We start from the raw sequence: 13,666 nt of genomic DNA, 5'->3' as shown, positions 1-13,666 counted from the left end.
GTTTATACAGCGGCAGACGCCAGTCCTAAATAGAGGGGGTTGTTGATTTATTATATCACAGAGGTGATTTATTTATGGGTCAATAGACCAATATTCACAATAGAAAACACATTACAGTAGCGCACTCGTATTTTCTTTTCTTTGTTCATCACTTACAGGCGAGACCACGACTATTCTAAAGCTTGCCTTAAACTAGCCTGGTTACATTCTGGGTATGTGCTGGGCTAGTTTAAGGCAAGTTTAAGGCATTTCTGCATTTACTAATGACCCATAGGATTAACACAGCAGGGGTCCCTGGCAGTCCCATTCAGTTTGAATGGGACAGCCAGGGACCCCCGCTGTTAATCTGATGGGCCATTAATCAATGCAGAAATTCTGGGTCTAGTTTAAGGCAAGTTTAAGGCATGTACCTGGGTTTTTTTGGCGATTGCCACTGGTTTGTGTTAGAATAACCGTGGGCATTACAGTAACACGTGCGCGTGCTCGGCACACACACCATTTCTGTAGACAACATTTAGCATCCTTGTTTTAGAAACGTGACTTGCCTTCCTTTGTTAGGTGTGGGAAATATATATCAGGACAAAAGGGGTGCAATTTTGGGGCATAACACAGCACCGTAGGCATTAATCGGATTTTTTAATTGATACATCTTTTGCCCCAGAAATGCAGCCTTTATTCTTTGACACATAGGGAGTTATCTATCAGTCGTCCTGCTGCAAAACCATTAGAGCAAAATCAAATCACCAAATTGATCAACAAAAGGTATTATATGATACGGTGAGATTTGTACTTTGATAAATATGGGTCAATGTGATCTAGTTTTGCCTCATATTCTATTTTTGCAGATTTCAATACATAGCCCCATACACCCCTCGGTCACTTCCTTCTCACCTCTTCTCTATAGTGGACATCTGCCTTCCATACCAATTCCTTAGTAAACTCATTCAAAAGCTGTTCCTAAATCCATGACATGTTGCTGTCCTCACTAGATGAACCTTGATGTCCACACTTGAATTAGTTACAGTTACTGGCATTCCTAATATACAGTAGACTTTGGTTTGATTTTATTTCCTTAAATTCAAATATTTTGTCCCATATTTACTGAGTGGTGCTTTTCCATAAGGGACCTCCTGGCCCATTCAAGTAAATGGGTCATAAAGAGTTCTCTTGTGCGGGGAATGTGTCTGATGAAATAGCACTATTTGGTAAACATGGCCCTTTGTGCAGTTCGTTGCGCGGATCAGATCTGTGCTCTCCCATGTTGCAGTGACCTTTACATTTCTGACATTGTTCTTTGCCATGGCAGGATTTGGAATCGCTATCGTGTTGGAAAAAACAACACACTGGATTACAAAGACCTGCTAAGAAATCTTGGTGTAAATGTCGAGCTTCAGAACAGACCTGTGGAAGAAAGTGCTGAACAAGGTAAAGCGGTTTTGCAGAACTCGATGGTCAACATCCCAGATTATGCTGGTCATTTTTAAAGTAGCAGGTCATATTCTCATGTAATATTTGTGATGCGTCATTGAAGATGAACATACTACAGGCATACCCCGCATTAACGTACGCAGTGGGACCGGAGCATGTATGTAACTATGTAACTACAGGCATACCCCGCATTAGCGTACGCAATGGGACTGGAGCATGTATGTAACTATGTAACTACAGGCATACCCCGCATTAACGTACGCAATGGGACCGGAGCATGTATGTAAAGCGAAAATGTACTTAAAGTGAAGCACTACCTTTTTCCCACTTATTGATGCATGTACTGTACTGCAATCGTCATATACGTGCATAACTGATGTAAATAACGCATGTGTAACAGGCTCTATAGTCTCCCCGCTTGCGCACAGCTTCGGTGCAGGTAGGGAGCCGGTACTGCTGTTCAGGACGTGCTGACAGGCGCATGCGCGAGCTGCCGTTTGCCTATTGGGCGATATGTCCTTACTCGCGAGTGTACTTAAAGGGAGTGTCCTTAAACCGGGGTATGCCTGTACACTGGTTTCCTGTCACTTGGAGAGAGTATAAATGTGCACCCCCTTCCCCCCCCTCCAAACAAAAGTGGTACCAAAAATAGCACCAGACTTATTTATCTGGAAAAAAAAAACCCACCAACATTACTTAATTCAATTGGATGTAAAGAACTTGGTGTTACAAATTGCCCCATTTTTGCTGCCAAACACTATCGTAACGAATTACTCTTTATAGAGGTGCATATTTACTCCGCGGCATTGATCCGTGTTATTAGATTTATCACAGTTCATTATGGAGTCAATTTTGATTTGGCTAGCGACTGATGAGTACTCATTACCTGAGCGCAAACGGCCAGTTTGCAGCTCGTTAAAATGAGGCTCCAGTTCAGAGTTGACAAAGGTAGAAAATAGATGGAGACACCGCGGCACCCAGGAACGGTCAGGAACTCGCCAGATGTAGAAAAATATAAGGAATGAATTTATTGGATCAGATTTAAATACCAAAAAATGAACATACAGACCAAAAATGCTCCCACGCGTTTGGCACCAAGTGGCGCCTTTTCCAGGAGTTTCAAGCATCATCAGATGCGCATCTCCTTGAGCTGCATGATGACTGCTCGTACTTGATATCCAGTGTGTAGTTGGCCAAAAATAAGCACAAAAGGCCGTTTGCTTGGCGGTTGTTACCATAAAGACTCGACGGGCAGAGCAGAGTTGATTTTTTAATATATATTTTTAAATTGTCTATTCTTAATTTATTTAAATGAGTTCAACATCCGCGTACAGACATAAATAACACCTGTCATATTGGCGTTCAATTTAGAGTTGGATTAACGTCCTTTCCTAATTATGTGCCTATAAGACCAGGTGCTAATCAGACTACACTATAGAAACCCTGTGTTTGCAACATTCAGTACATTTTCTGCAGCCATGGCGGCAATTGCTGCGCTTCTTGATGCGCGCACGCTACCCGGCAATGCGATGCAAGCGTGGCTCCCAATTTTCGTATTTATGAATACTTTGCATTACGATTATTGGTATCTTAAATACTTTACTGTACAATGCATATAATTATACATTATTTCCAACGCGATTCACTTAGAACGCGATGTGATTCTTTGGACCCCAAGCAGAGCGTTATCAGGGGGTTGAGCTGTAGTTAGCTGGTGACATCACATCTCCTCAGTTGCTGAGTGTAGCAACTTACAGGCACAAGTCTGGGCTTGTGGAGCTGCTAGAATGAGGGGGAGGGATAGTATGGCTCCTCCTGCTGTATGACTAAGTGGAAGCTACTAGAGAGTATAGTCAGTTGATCCCTCACCTAGGGAAGTGCAGGTTCATCCCTCATCTAGGGGTGATGAACAGGGATTTCTAATGTAGACTGCGTGGGGGCTTCAAACTCCTGGGGTGGACAGTCAAGGGCAAGTGAAGAGAGGCAAGACCTTCCTATATGAAGCTCAGGCAAGGGAGTATTCTATAAACGTGAATGTATATGTGAACTACAAGAAAATATATAAATATATATAGTGAATAAAAAATCCTTCACCAAATGTGAAAAAATATATAAATAGCAGCTCTACACCCTTAAAGGACTGTCCAGGTCCAGAGTTTTGCATTTTCTTCCAGGTGGGAGGAGCGTTCAATTCTTGGGATAATATGCAGGGAAAAAAGTGGAAGAAATTATAGTGCAGACCAAATATGTAATATGTGCAAACAGTAATCTCTAAATAGGTCTCACTCACAATAAATGGATAGGTGGCAGACGTGTGAGAGATCCTTCTCTCTCTGACTGGAGCCCTTGTACAATAGATGCCCTCTGATAGTGATGATATTAGATCAGTATATCTGGTGGGCTAAAACGGTCCATAAATCATGAGTGTACCTCCCGAGGGTAAAATAAAGAAAGAGAGCACACAATGGTGTAGTACATAAGGGTATAATGTGGCACAAAAACACACAGGTAATGCACTCACATTTGTACAATGGTATCGGTCGTTGGAGAGAGCCGTAGGTGACTCGTGGGGGGATGCTGCTGGTGCAGTCACTTGGAGATTCTTCCGCGTGCGTCACGTCCGGTGACGTCACTTCCTGTGACGCGGCGGTCAGGGCGGAAGATGCTGTCTACCGCTGTGATCTCTCCAGCTCGTTTGCCAGCACCTCCTCACGTCAATTTTCCCCAAACAGTGTCCTCCATCTTGCTATGTTAGATTCTACGCGTTTCGTAGCTGTTGCCACTTCTTCAGGAATCAAGCGCCTGAGAGTGCACCAATCAATGTGCTTCTTTTTGGGATAACAGTTATCTTTCCAACTGCTGTCCTTTCTGATAAATACCTATCTGTATTTAGGTCTAAATTACAGCGTACTCCGTTTCTTGTGTTATTACCTCTAGCAAAGTATTTGTGGTTTTTGTGATTTTATTTTTAATTTGAGAAAAGGTGACTAAAATCAGATGATATAGCATTGAAGCCAACTCTTCGGGGGAGAATCTCAAACGCTTGAGGCTCACCATGTTTCCGGAGCTGAACCCCACCAATTTCAGCTTCGGGGACCCCCTGCTTCCCGGGATACTGGCCTCTGCAGGGGCTGCCGGTAGCCACTCCGCTCGCCTACCAGGGTTCATGGGCGGGATTCTAAAGCTCCCATGCCCTGTGGGCCAATAGGAAGCTGTGACATCATCAGGTTCGGCTTCCTATTGGCCCACGTGACGCTGGAACTTTAAAGCCCAACCGCAGCGGGTACAGGCACTGCCCACGGAGACTATTGAGAAATGCTAGTTACCTCGCTCAAAACCCCCAGGTGAAGATGTGTGGTCGCGCGCTGCCAGGGAGTAGATACATAGACTGGAGTAGAGTGTACAGAGTACACCAAAGATCCCTATTAAAGGCGCCTTTGGTGTACTCTGTACACTCTACTCCAGTCTACTCCCCACGGAGGCAAGTATGTCTGGAAGCAGGGAGGTCCCCAGAACTGAAATTATTGGGGTTCAGCTCCAGAGACCCCCTGCTTCCATCCCATGTAAAAAATAAAAATTAAAAAAACACCTTTGCATTGCTTTTTTAATAGGCACCTAACATGTGGCCGTGGGTGTGACTCTCTCACTTGTGTGACTCTCTCACTTGTGTGACTCTCTCACTTGTATGACTATCTCACTTGTGTGACTATCTCACTTGTGTGACTCTCTCACTTGTGTGACTATCTCACTTGTGTGACTATCTCACTTGTGTGACTATCTCACTTGTGTGACTATCTCACTTGTGTGACTATCTCACTTGTGTGACTATCTCACTTGTGTGACTATCTCACTTGTGTGACTATCTCACTTGTGTGACTATCTCACCTGTGTGACTATCTCACTTGTATGACTATCTCACTTGTATGACTATCTCACTTGTGTGACTATCTCACCTGTGTGACTATCTCACTTGTGTGACTATCTCACTTGTGTGACTATCTCACCTGTGTGACTATCTCACTTGTGTGACAATCTCTTGTGTGACTATCTCACTTGTGTGACTATCTCACTTGTGTGACTATCTCACTTGTGTGACTATCTCACTTGTGTGACTATCTCACTTGTGTGACTATCTCACCTGTGTGACTATCTCACTTGTATGACTATCTCACTTGTATGACTATCTCACTTGTGTGACTATCTCACCTGTGTGACTATCTCACTTGTGTGACTATCTCACTTGTGTGACTATCTCACCTGTGTGACTATCTCACTTGTGTGACAATCTCTTGTGTGACTATCTCACTTGTGTGACTATCTCACTTGTGTGACTATCTCACTTGTGTGACTATCTCACCTGTGTGACTATCTCACTTGTATGACTATCTCACTTGTATGACTATCTCACTTGTGTGACTATCTCACCTGTGTGACTATCTCACTTGTGTGACTCTCTCACTTGTGTGACTCTCTCACTTGTGTGACTATCTCACTTGTATGACTCTCCATTCCTCATAGTAGTGCTGGGAACCTTTCTGTAACATTTGTTGATCCTGTTTTTACTTCTTCTGTTGCTGCACTTGCTGGATATACTGTAGCGATATTAGGAGGTCCAACTTCCTAAATTACAAAGTAAGTGATAGCCCCTCTGTCTTGTGAGTTATGTTAAAGCTGCATCTTTTCCACTATCATGCACTTTTTCCCCAATGTATTTTTCCTTATTTTTTTTTATTTTTTTGGGGCATTTCTATCAATTTTGTGTTTAGTGTGTGTGTGTGTATGTATATATGTATATATATATATTTATTTTATGTATGTATACATATATATATATATATTTGTTTTTCCCTAAATTTATGTTAAATGGACAAATAACTCCATTGCTCGTATCCTCCCTTCTTTATTTGTATTTAGAGCATATGTTCTGTTTGTGAGAGCGCTTTCCCATTCCTGTATACGTTTTATTTAATTGTTGCCGTTTCTTTCTGTACTGATGCAGATAAAAACACAATTACTATAACTGGGATAGTGTTCCCTTTTCTTATTATTTTATTTCTTTTTTTAACTGTCTTAAATCTCTATATATTTTTTTGCTGTGGCTACTAAAAACCTAACAAAACAACACACAGAACCCCAGCAAGCTCATTTTAGGAACCCCTGAGCCCCCACAAAATATATATGTATATAAGTGTCCCTCCTAATAGAGGTAAATGAGAATTTAAATCCTAATAGAGGTATATTAGTATTTTATCTGGTAGCGTTATCACTTGCGAACAGGTGTCTGCCTTGTCGTGGCTCACAGGCTTACAATGCTTTGGCCAAAGGGTTAAACTAAAGGACCCTTTTTCAAGAGAATATATAAGTATTTTACTGTGTGTTTTTATCATGTTGGATGTAGCATTGGGCTTCTCTGTCGCTTGTTGGCTACTAAAAACCTTTAAGATTTGCTGGAAAGGGGGACGTATCTTTTTTTTAACATACTTAAGGATAATCGTCACATTTCCTCTGTTTGTCAGAAACGATAATATGTTTAGTCAGCGATATTGCGGAGATAGTAACCTTGTGCCCTATTACTGTGCATTGAGTATTGAATATGGTGCTTTCGGTTAGAGATGCTCACTTGGCCTGGTGTTTTGGTTATAGTTTTGGTTTTGCCTCTAAAAATGTTGTGGGTTGGGGTTCTGGTCTTGGTTCTGGTCCTGGTCCTGGCCTTGGTCCTGGTTCTGGTCTTGGTTCTGGTCTTGCCTACAGTACTTTTTTTTGTTGTTTTTTTTGAACTATGACGAAATATGGGAATTTGATCTATATTTTCTGTATTTATATTAAATATAGTGTCATTCCTTATTAACATTTAATTCACATGTATAAAAAAGTATTTTAGAATGGTAATGACATATTAGTTTATTAAATGCAATTTCACTGCGACCTTAATGACCATTTCTTATATGAAACATGAATGGCAGGTACTTGCAAGGACATGCTCCAACAAATAAACGTATTAAACAATCAGCATTTTCTAACACTGTTGGGCCCGTTATCCAATTCCCAATTGTGTTCCGAAACATCAATATTTAAATACATTTTTGAGGAAGCCCTGTTGGTGCCTGACATTCACAGAATATGGTTTGTATCTAAATGTCAGGGTATCTGGGCATTAACCACCTGGAGTGCCTCTTATGTGTTTTATTACTTAAAAAACTAAAAACTGTTATTAATACCAGTGCTTTTTTTTTGTAAAAATAAATAAATAGGTGCTGGTACCCGGCCTCTTACCTGCTCCTCATCTCCGGCGCGTTGTCATGGCGACGCATCTCACAAAGAGAAGATGAGGAGGAGGAGAAGGTAAGAGGAAAAAGGTGCACAACAAAAGCCCTGATTAATACATTGACATTTTATATATACATATATTAAAAATGTCAGCACAATGCAAGAGGATATAAATGCTGCAATATTTGTATGTTTGCATCATTTCATGTATATAGCACTAACAGAGTACTCGGCGCTTTATAAAATGACAATATAAGGTAAATAAAGTGGAAACTATGGGATAAGTGCGACAGGTAAGTGACAACATAAGGCCAAGGGAGACCCTAAGAAGAGCTTACAATCTGTGATATATGTATATATATATATATTTCCCTTGTGCGTATGTGGGGGTGTGTGGTAGGTGATAGGGAATGATGGGTAACAGGGCCGGATGGGATGTTTGCGGGGCTCGGTGCAGGGACATGTGCTCTTTCCTTCTCCAGCGGCATCATTTGGCGGCATCTGCTCCTCCCGGCATCTCCCCCTTGCATACTCCAGTCATCATGGCTCCGTGACGTCAAATGGTGTCTCGTTGCCATGACAATGGCACGTCACATTACATCGCGGAGCCATGATGACGGGACCGCGCAGGAGTAAATGCCGGGAGATGCTGCCGGAGAAGGTCAAAGTTACAGAGACCCTGCGCTCTCCCCCAGGCAATCGGTTTAATTGTCGTGGGGGAGAACGCTGGACCTCTGTAAACGCGGGGGGCTCGGTGCGCAGCCACAGATGGCACCGCCATCACGCCGGTCCAGATGGAGAGGAGGTGAGGCTGCCAGGGGGTAGGAGCTAGGTATCAGGAGGGAGTAGAAAATATGCTAGATTGGAGGATCTGGGGATTAACGGGAGGAGAGAAACTGTTGGGGAGAAGCTGGGAGGAAAAGCAGGTGTAGTATTTCTCCAAGCCGGGTTGGTTTTTGGTTGTGGTTTTTGCCCACTTGATTTTGTGCATCTCTACTTTAGGGTGATACAGTAAAAGCTGAAATAAAGATTCCGCCTCATTCAATAAATCTGACTATTAGAACAATGGATTAAATCAAGCAGGAGGTTTCGTGAGCATTAATGCCAATGTAGTGACTGCTGGTTTCTGTGGTGCTATCATGGAGAGACGTGTGACCTGGGGTAATCCTATATAGCTCAAAGCCGCAGTTTGGCCATTTTCAGCTGACGATTCCCATTGACTTCAGTGGGTATTTACGTCGGAAAACATCGCAAAAACGACCGCCTCAGGTTATATAGAATAAGGTATTCGTATTTCAAAATAATGTTGGGTTTTGTGAATGGTCTCATGTTGTTGTTGTTGTTTTTTAAAGCGTTGAACTGGGAGGCTGTTCAGTTAGAGCAACAAAAACGGAAAAGTTGGAGACCCCCAAGCTCAACGAAGAGATTTACTTCTGAGGACTGCACAATAGATGAACTGGAAACAGCCTTTAGGAAAAAGGTAAACCTGTTTACATATAACTTTAATGTAGAAGTAACCCCCTGTGTAATAAAATTCACACACTCGCACTGCCCCTGGCAGGTTCCTCGTCAATGTGCTATGGGCATGTGAGTGCTAATGGACATGAGAGCAGCCAATGATAACTGCTGTGGAAGAGGCGGGCCTAAGAGGGAGAGGAGCCTTTAAAAAGGGGGGTGGCCATGTTGAGGGCAGATTTGTCCGGACCTGAGTACTATCAAGTTTGGTTGAGGGTTGGAGAGTGGGCACATGTGCACGTGGCAGCAGGAGCTGTGAGTTGGAGACCGGATGTGAGCGCCATCGGAGGGGACCCTCAACAGCTACAAAGCACAGTGGTATGAAGCACCGTTTGCGAAGTACAGGCCTGCAAACAGTTAGTACACAAAGAGCTCCCATGGTGTTCTGGCACCATCACAAAGCCAGTATACACAGAATTACGTAGCTAACGCACCACTGACACTGCCGTACACCTGTACATGTTTTTGTTTATATGTGGGGATCCTCTACTGACGATCACATGTTGCCCAAGTTATGAAGGGTACAGTAAACCCGTTGTGCCATTCATATACTGTGTCTGCATTTTCTCCCGCTGTCTTACTGTAGGCCACGCGTGGCCCATTGTTATCTATAGGGACTCCCAACTCGGCAATAGTCAAAAGTCTAAGAAATAAAAAGAAGGGGTTACATATAGAACAATGTGAACACAAATCGTAATAACAATAATACAGGCAGTCCTCGTTTTACAACGCTTCGTTTTACAACGAATGGCTTATCCAACGCTATGCAATGCATACCTATGTTCATTTTTACAACGCCAAAACGGCTTATCCAACGCTCTTACGACGCTTTGCAACGTTGTTTGTGTATATAATATATATATTATACTATATTATACTATATAATATATTATATTTTTATATTATATATTATGTTATATTATATATATATAATACAGTATATGCACTATATAATTTATGTGTATGCTGCATATCTTATTGTCTGCGTAAAATATTTTGTGTATTTTAGCATTAAAAATGCCTTCAGGAACGGAACCTTTCATTTAAACAGTGTTCCTATGGGAAAACGTGTTTCGCTTTACAACGTGTCGCTATCTAACGCCATTTTGAGTAACGCATTGTGTCGGATTACCGAGGACTGCCTGTAGTCCAATAACATTTAAGTGTTGAGATTGTTAGTTGATTGGTACCCTCTCATTCAGTTAGTCTGAGCCTAGGACGGGAAGAGTAAATCGGCCACACCTGCTCACTTCATGCATACACTTTGCCTATTAACCAATGAAGACATTTGGTTTCAAGCAGTTGTGTTCAACCAATACATTTTTTTTGTAATGTATACAAAGTGCCAGCATACAGTACCTTGCAGGGCTATTCTATCCAATCAAAACAGTTTCATTTGCTTTTTGTGTTGTTATCTTGTACACGAGTTCTCTCCTATCCTTCTGATATCAGAGATGCTTTCAAAGCAGAAACCAGAAAAAGGTTCACTTTTTCATTAACTCCATTATATCTGTGCAGACAAAAAAAAAATGTGTCTTTTTTGTTCAAGTGCATAACACGATGACAGATTGGAGAACAATATGGGTTTCATCATGCTGAACAATAACTTGTTACCATGGCTGCAGGAGATTGTACACAATATTGCAGCTAGAGAAATGGTAAAACATTTAACTTGTTTATGCCCATATAAAAAAAGAGGGATTTCTTTATTCATTTGAATTTATTGTGTGACTGCACAAAAAAAAAAAAGAAAAGATATTGTAACGGGAATGTGCATTCAATTACATTTAAACTAATTTCTCATTCAAAACCATCTGCCATAAGATAAATAAGAAACCAAAAGTAACAATCAACTGTTTGTTTAAATGTGGCGATAAAAGCCATATTCTAGACTTGGGCAAAGCACCAAGGCCCATTGGTGCTAAGTCATAAGATACCTTATGGTCCAGAATCGTAAAGCCGCTTAGCACCACTTAGTATATTTTATCCCATATCCCCTTGCCTCAGTTTATTGGATAACATTAATACTATCCCGATGCCTTTATAATTGAGCAAGCGTTTCACCGGAGTTGCTATTGAGTGCACACATCTGCATTATAGATGTGAAGCATTTACTTTGGATGAAACGGAATGAATACAGTATGAAGGAATACAAGTTATGGTTGTTAAAAAGGGACATTTATGGTAACCCTTGTTGAGATCGACAAAGAGCTTTGAAATATATTTTTGATTTGGGAATAAACCGAAATGTAGCACTTATGTCTAGCTTTGAAATCTAATAGACCTGTCAGCGTTAAGTGCCATTATGTGCGTTACGATCTATGGAATCATTTTCTTCTCGGATATTCTACCCTTGCATACTTTTTGTTTTGGAACAAAAATGCAAGAGCGGGTAGCATAGAAGTACACTGAACATACAAATGAACCCAGTATTTTTACATCCCTCTTTGTAGAACTGTTAGTTATACCACAGTGCAAACTTTGTCACTTGAATCTCATTAGTTTAGTTTGGTTTCAATTTAGTTGACTGCAAAGTTGATCAATTACCTTATCAAACATATGAAGAAATGTGCACGGTGAAAGCTAAATACAAAATAAAGTAATAAACCATGTATTTTTTTTGTATTTCATAAGCCCCGCTGAACAAAGCCTTGTATAATGCGTTTGTTACAGATGTGCACTGCTTACCCGAACCTTGTAAAGGCCTTCAGAGCATTTGATATAGCTCAGGTTGGATATGTGACTGTGGATGCCTTAAAGTCAGTCATTAATAACTTTATTTTCCCATTATCAAATGGAACGTTTCATGAGTTAATGAGCAGGTAAGACCCCTTATGTTTTCTCTGGAGTGTTTTCAAATGTCATGAAAGATGGATTAACCCCTTTATGTTGGAGGGGGGCATACATCTGTGATACTAGCTTAATTTTCCAATGTATTCCCACTTCACAATTACTTTCTTTTTTTAAATCTTTGATTGGTTTTCTCTATCGATCATTGACTTTTTTCTTTTTAAGATGATTTATACGGTATATTATTGTACCGTAAAATAATATTGAGGTCGAAATAAACGTTTAACTCCCTGGGCAGCCACTCACGTTTTTTCGATAGATCATTGTCGGAAAGCGGAGCCTAGTTCTGTGTCTAGTAGAAAGTCTAAACCAGGGGTGCGCAGACTGGGGGGCGCGAGATTTTTTAAGTGAAACGTGTTTGCTGGCACCTACAGAGTTCTGATACGAAAAATCCCTTGTGTTGTAACAAAATTCCATAAGGGAAGTGACGTCACTGCTGGCAGAAGAGGCCCTCAGTGACGTCGGGGGAGGGAGAGGAAAGACACTGACTGACACATACACACTGACCGACTGACTGACAGGCACACACACACACACACACACACACACACACACACACACACACACACACACACACACACACACTGACTGACACACACACAACCGACTGACACACAGACGCGCGCACACAGACAGACATAAAGACACAGACACACACACACAAGGAATTCACAGTTACTATAAATATAGAAGTGCAAATAGCTAAAACACGCATTCTATGTCAAACTTCTTTGCGTTTTGGCATTGAAATTGTGTTTTTATTTTTAATTAAAAACATCACCATTACAAATACAATTTCTGTGACAAAATAGGGACAAAAGACAAAAGTTTCACTTCAAATGCGCATGCTCGGCACACACACTTTTTTTGTGGGGGGACTAATTATTTTCTGATAAACCACCAGTTACATACATATCATATGCTTGATGTGATATCAGTTACATTGTAGATAGCTTGTTGCATCATTGTGCTCTTTTGTTTTATTAAGTATTTTGTCCCATCTAGCTGATCACCGTAGGGGTTTTTCATAAACTTTTGCAGAAGCATAACACAAACTGTAACCTCTACCTTATGTTGACTAATTATTTGTGTGCCGGTTTATCTTATATCTACGTTTTATGTTATCGTTTATGTTACCGTATCAAACGATATGGTTAATATCGTTCTTTTTCCTTTATCTGATAGTATCCTATATATCGTAGATGTTACTCATAAGTCTGTGTATATACCTATTGCCGTAGCCAAGATAAGATGATAAGCATTATTTTCTTATGCTTTTATCTAATGTTAATATATGTTTCATGTTAGGATATGTTAATGCTTCATTTCTCTCATTCCTACAGTTGTGAGTTATACAATGAAGTAAAGGGTAAGGAATGCAGGAGACATAATAATACAATGATAGTATAACAGGAGGTGCTATATATCATTCAAATTCCTGCCATTTCAACAACCTGTTTAGGAAAATGTCATATGCTTGAATCTGTAAAATAGTTCAGTTTCTCCCAGAAACTCGTTGGAAAACAGTGCTTCAATGTAAATGGCATCTTCTGACTTAATTCCTCCTCTACAAGGAAATTATTATTACTGTTTATCTTGATAATTT

The 13,666-nt window shown here is 40.8% G+C and overlaps 1 protein-coding gene across 3 annotated transcripts in view; it reads left to right on the top strand.

Annotated features, from left to right (window-relative positions):
- Positions 1-13,666, top strand: part of EFCAB6 (EF-hand calcium binding domain 6) — a 164,172-nt gene that overhangs the window by 60,162 nt on the left and 90,344 nt on the right. For all 3 annotated transcript variants that reach the window (XM_075602791.1, XM_075602790.1, XM_075602789.1), the window contains exons 7-9: positions 1,307-1,425; positions 9,048-9,175; positions 11,884-12,032. In XM_075602791.1, the coding sequence (XP_075458906.1) occupies positions 1,307-1,425; positions 9,048-9,175; positions 11,884-12,032 (396 nt within the window). The remainder of the gene's footprint in view (positions 1-1,306; positions 1,426-9,047; positions 9,176-11,883; positions 12,033-13,666) is intronic.

The sequence above is a fragment of the Ascaphus truei genome, chromosome 5 (genome assembly GCF_040206685.1).
Source record: "Ascaphus truei isolate aAscTru1 chromosome 5, aAscTru1.hap1, whole genome shotgun sequence".
Classification (NCBI taxonomy): domain Eukaryota; kingdom Metazoa; phylum Chordata; class Amphibia; order Anura; family Ascaphidae; genus Ascaphus; species Ascaphus truei.
The sequence above is the reverse complement of the archived record's forward strand: the minus strand, read 5'-3'. Positions and strand labels throughout refer to the sequence as shown.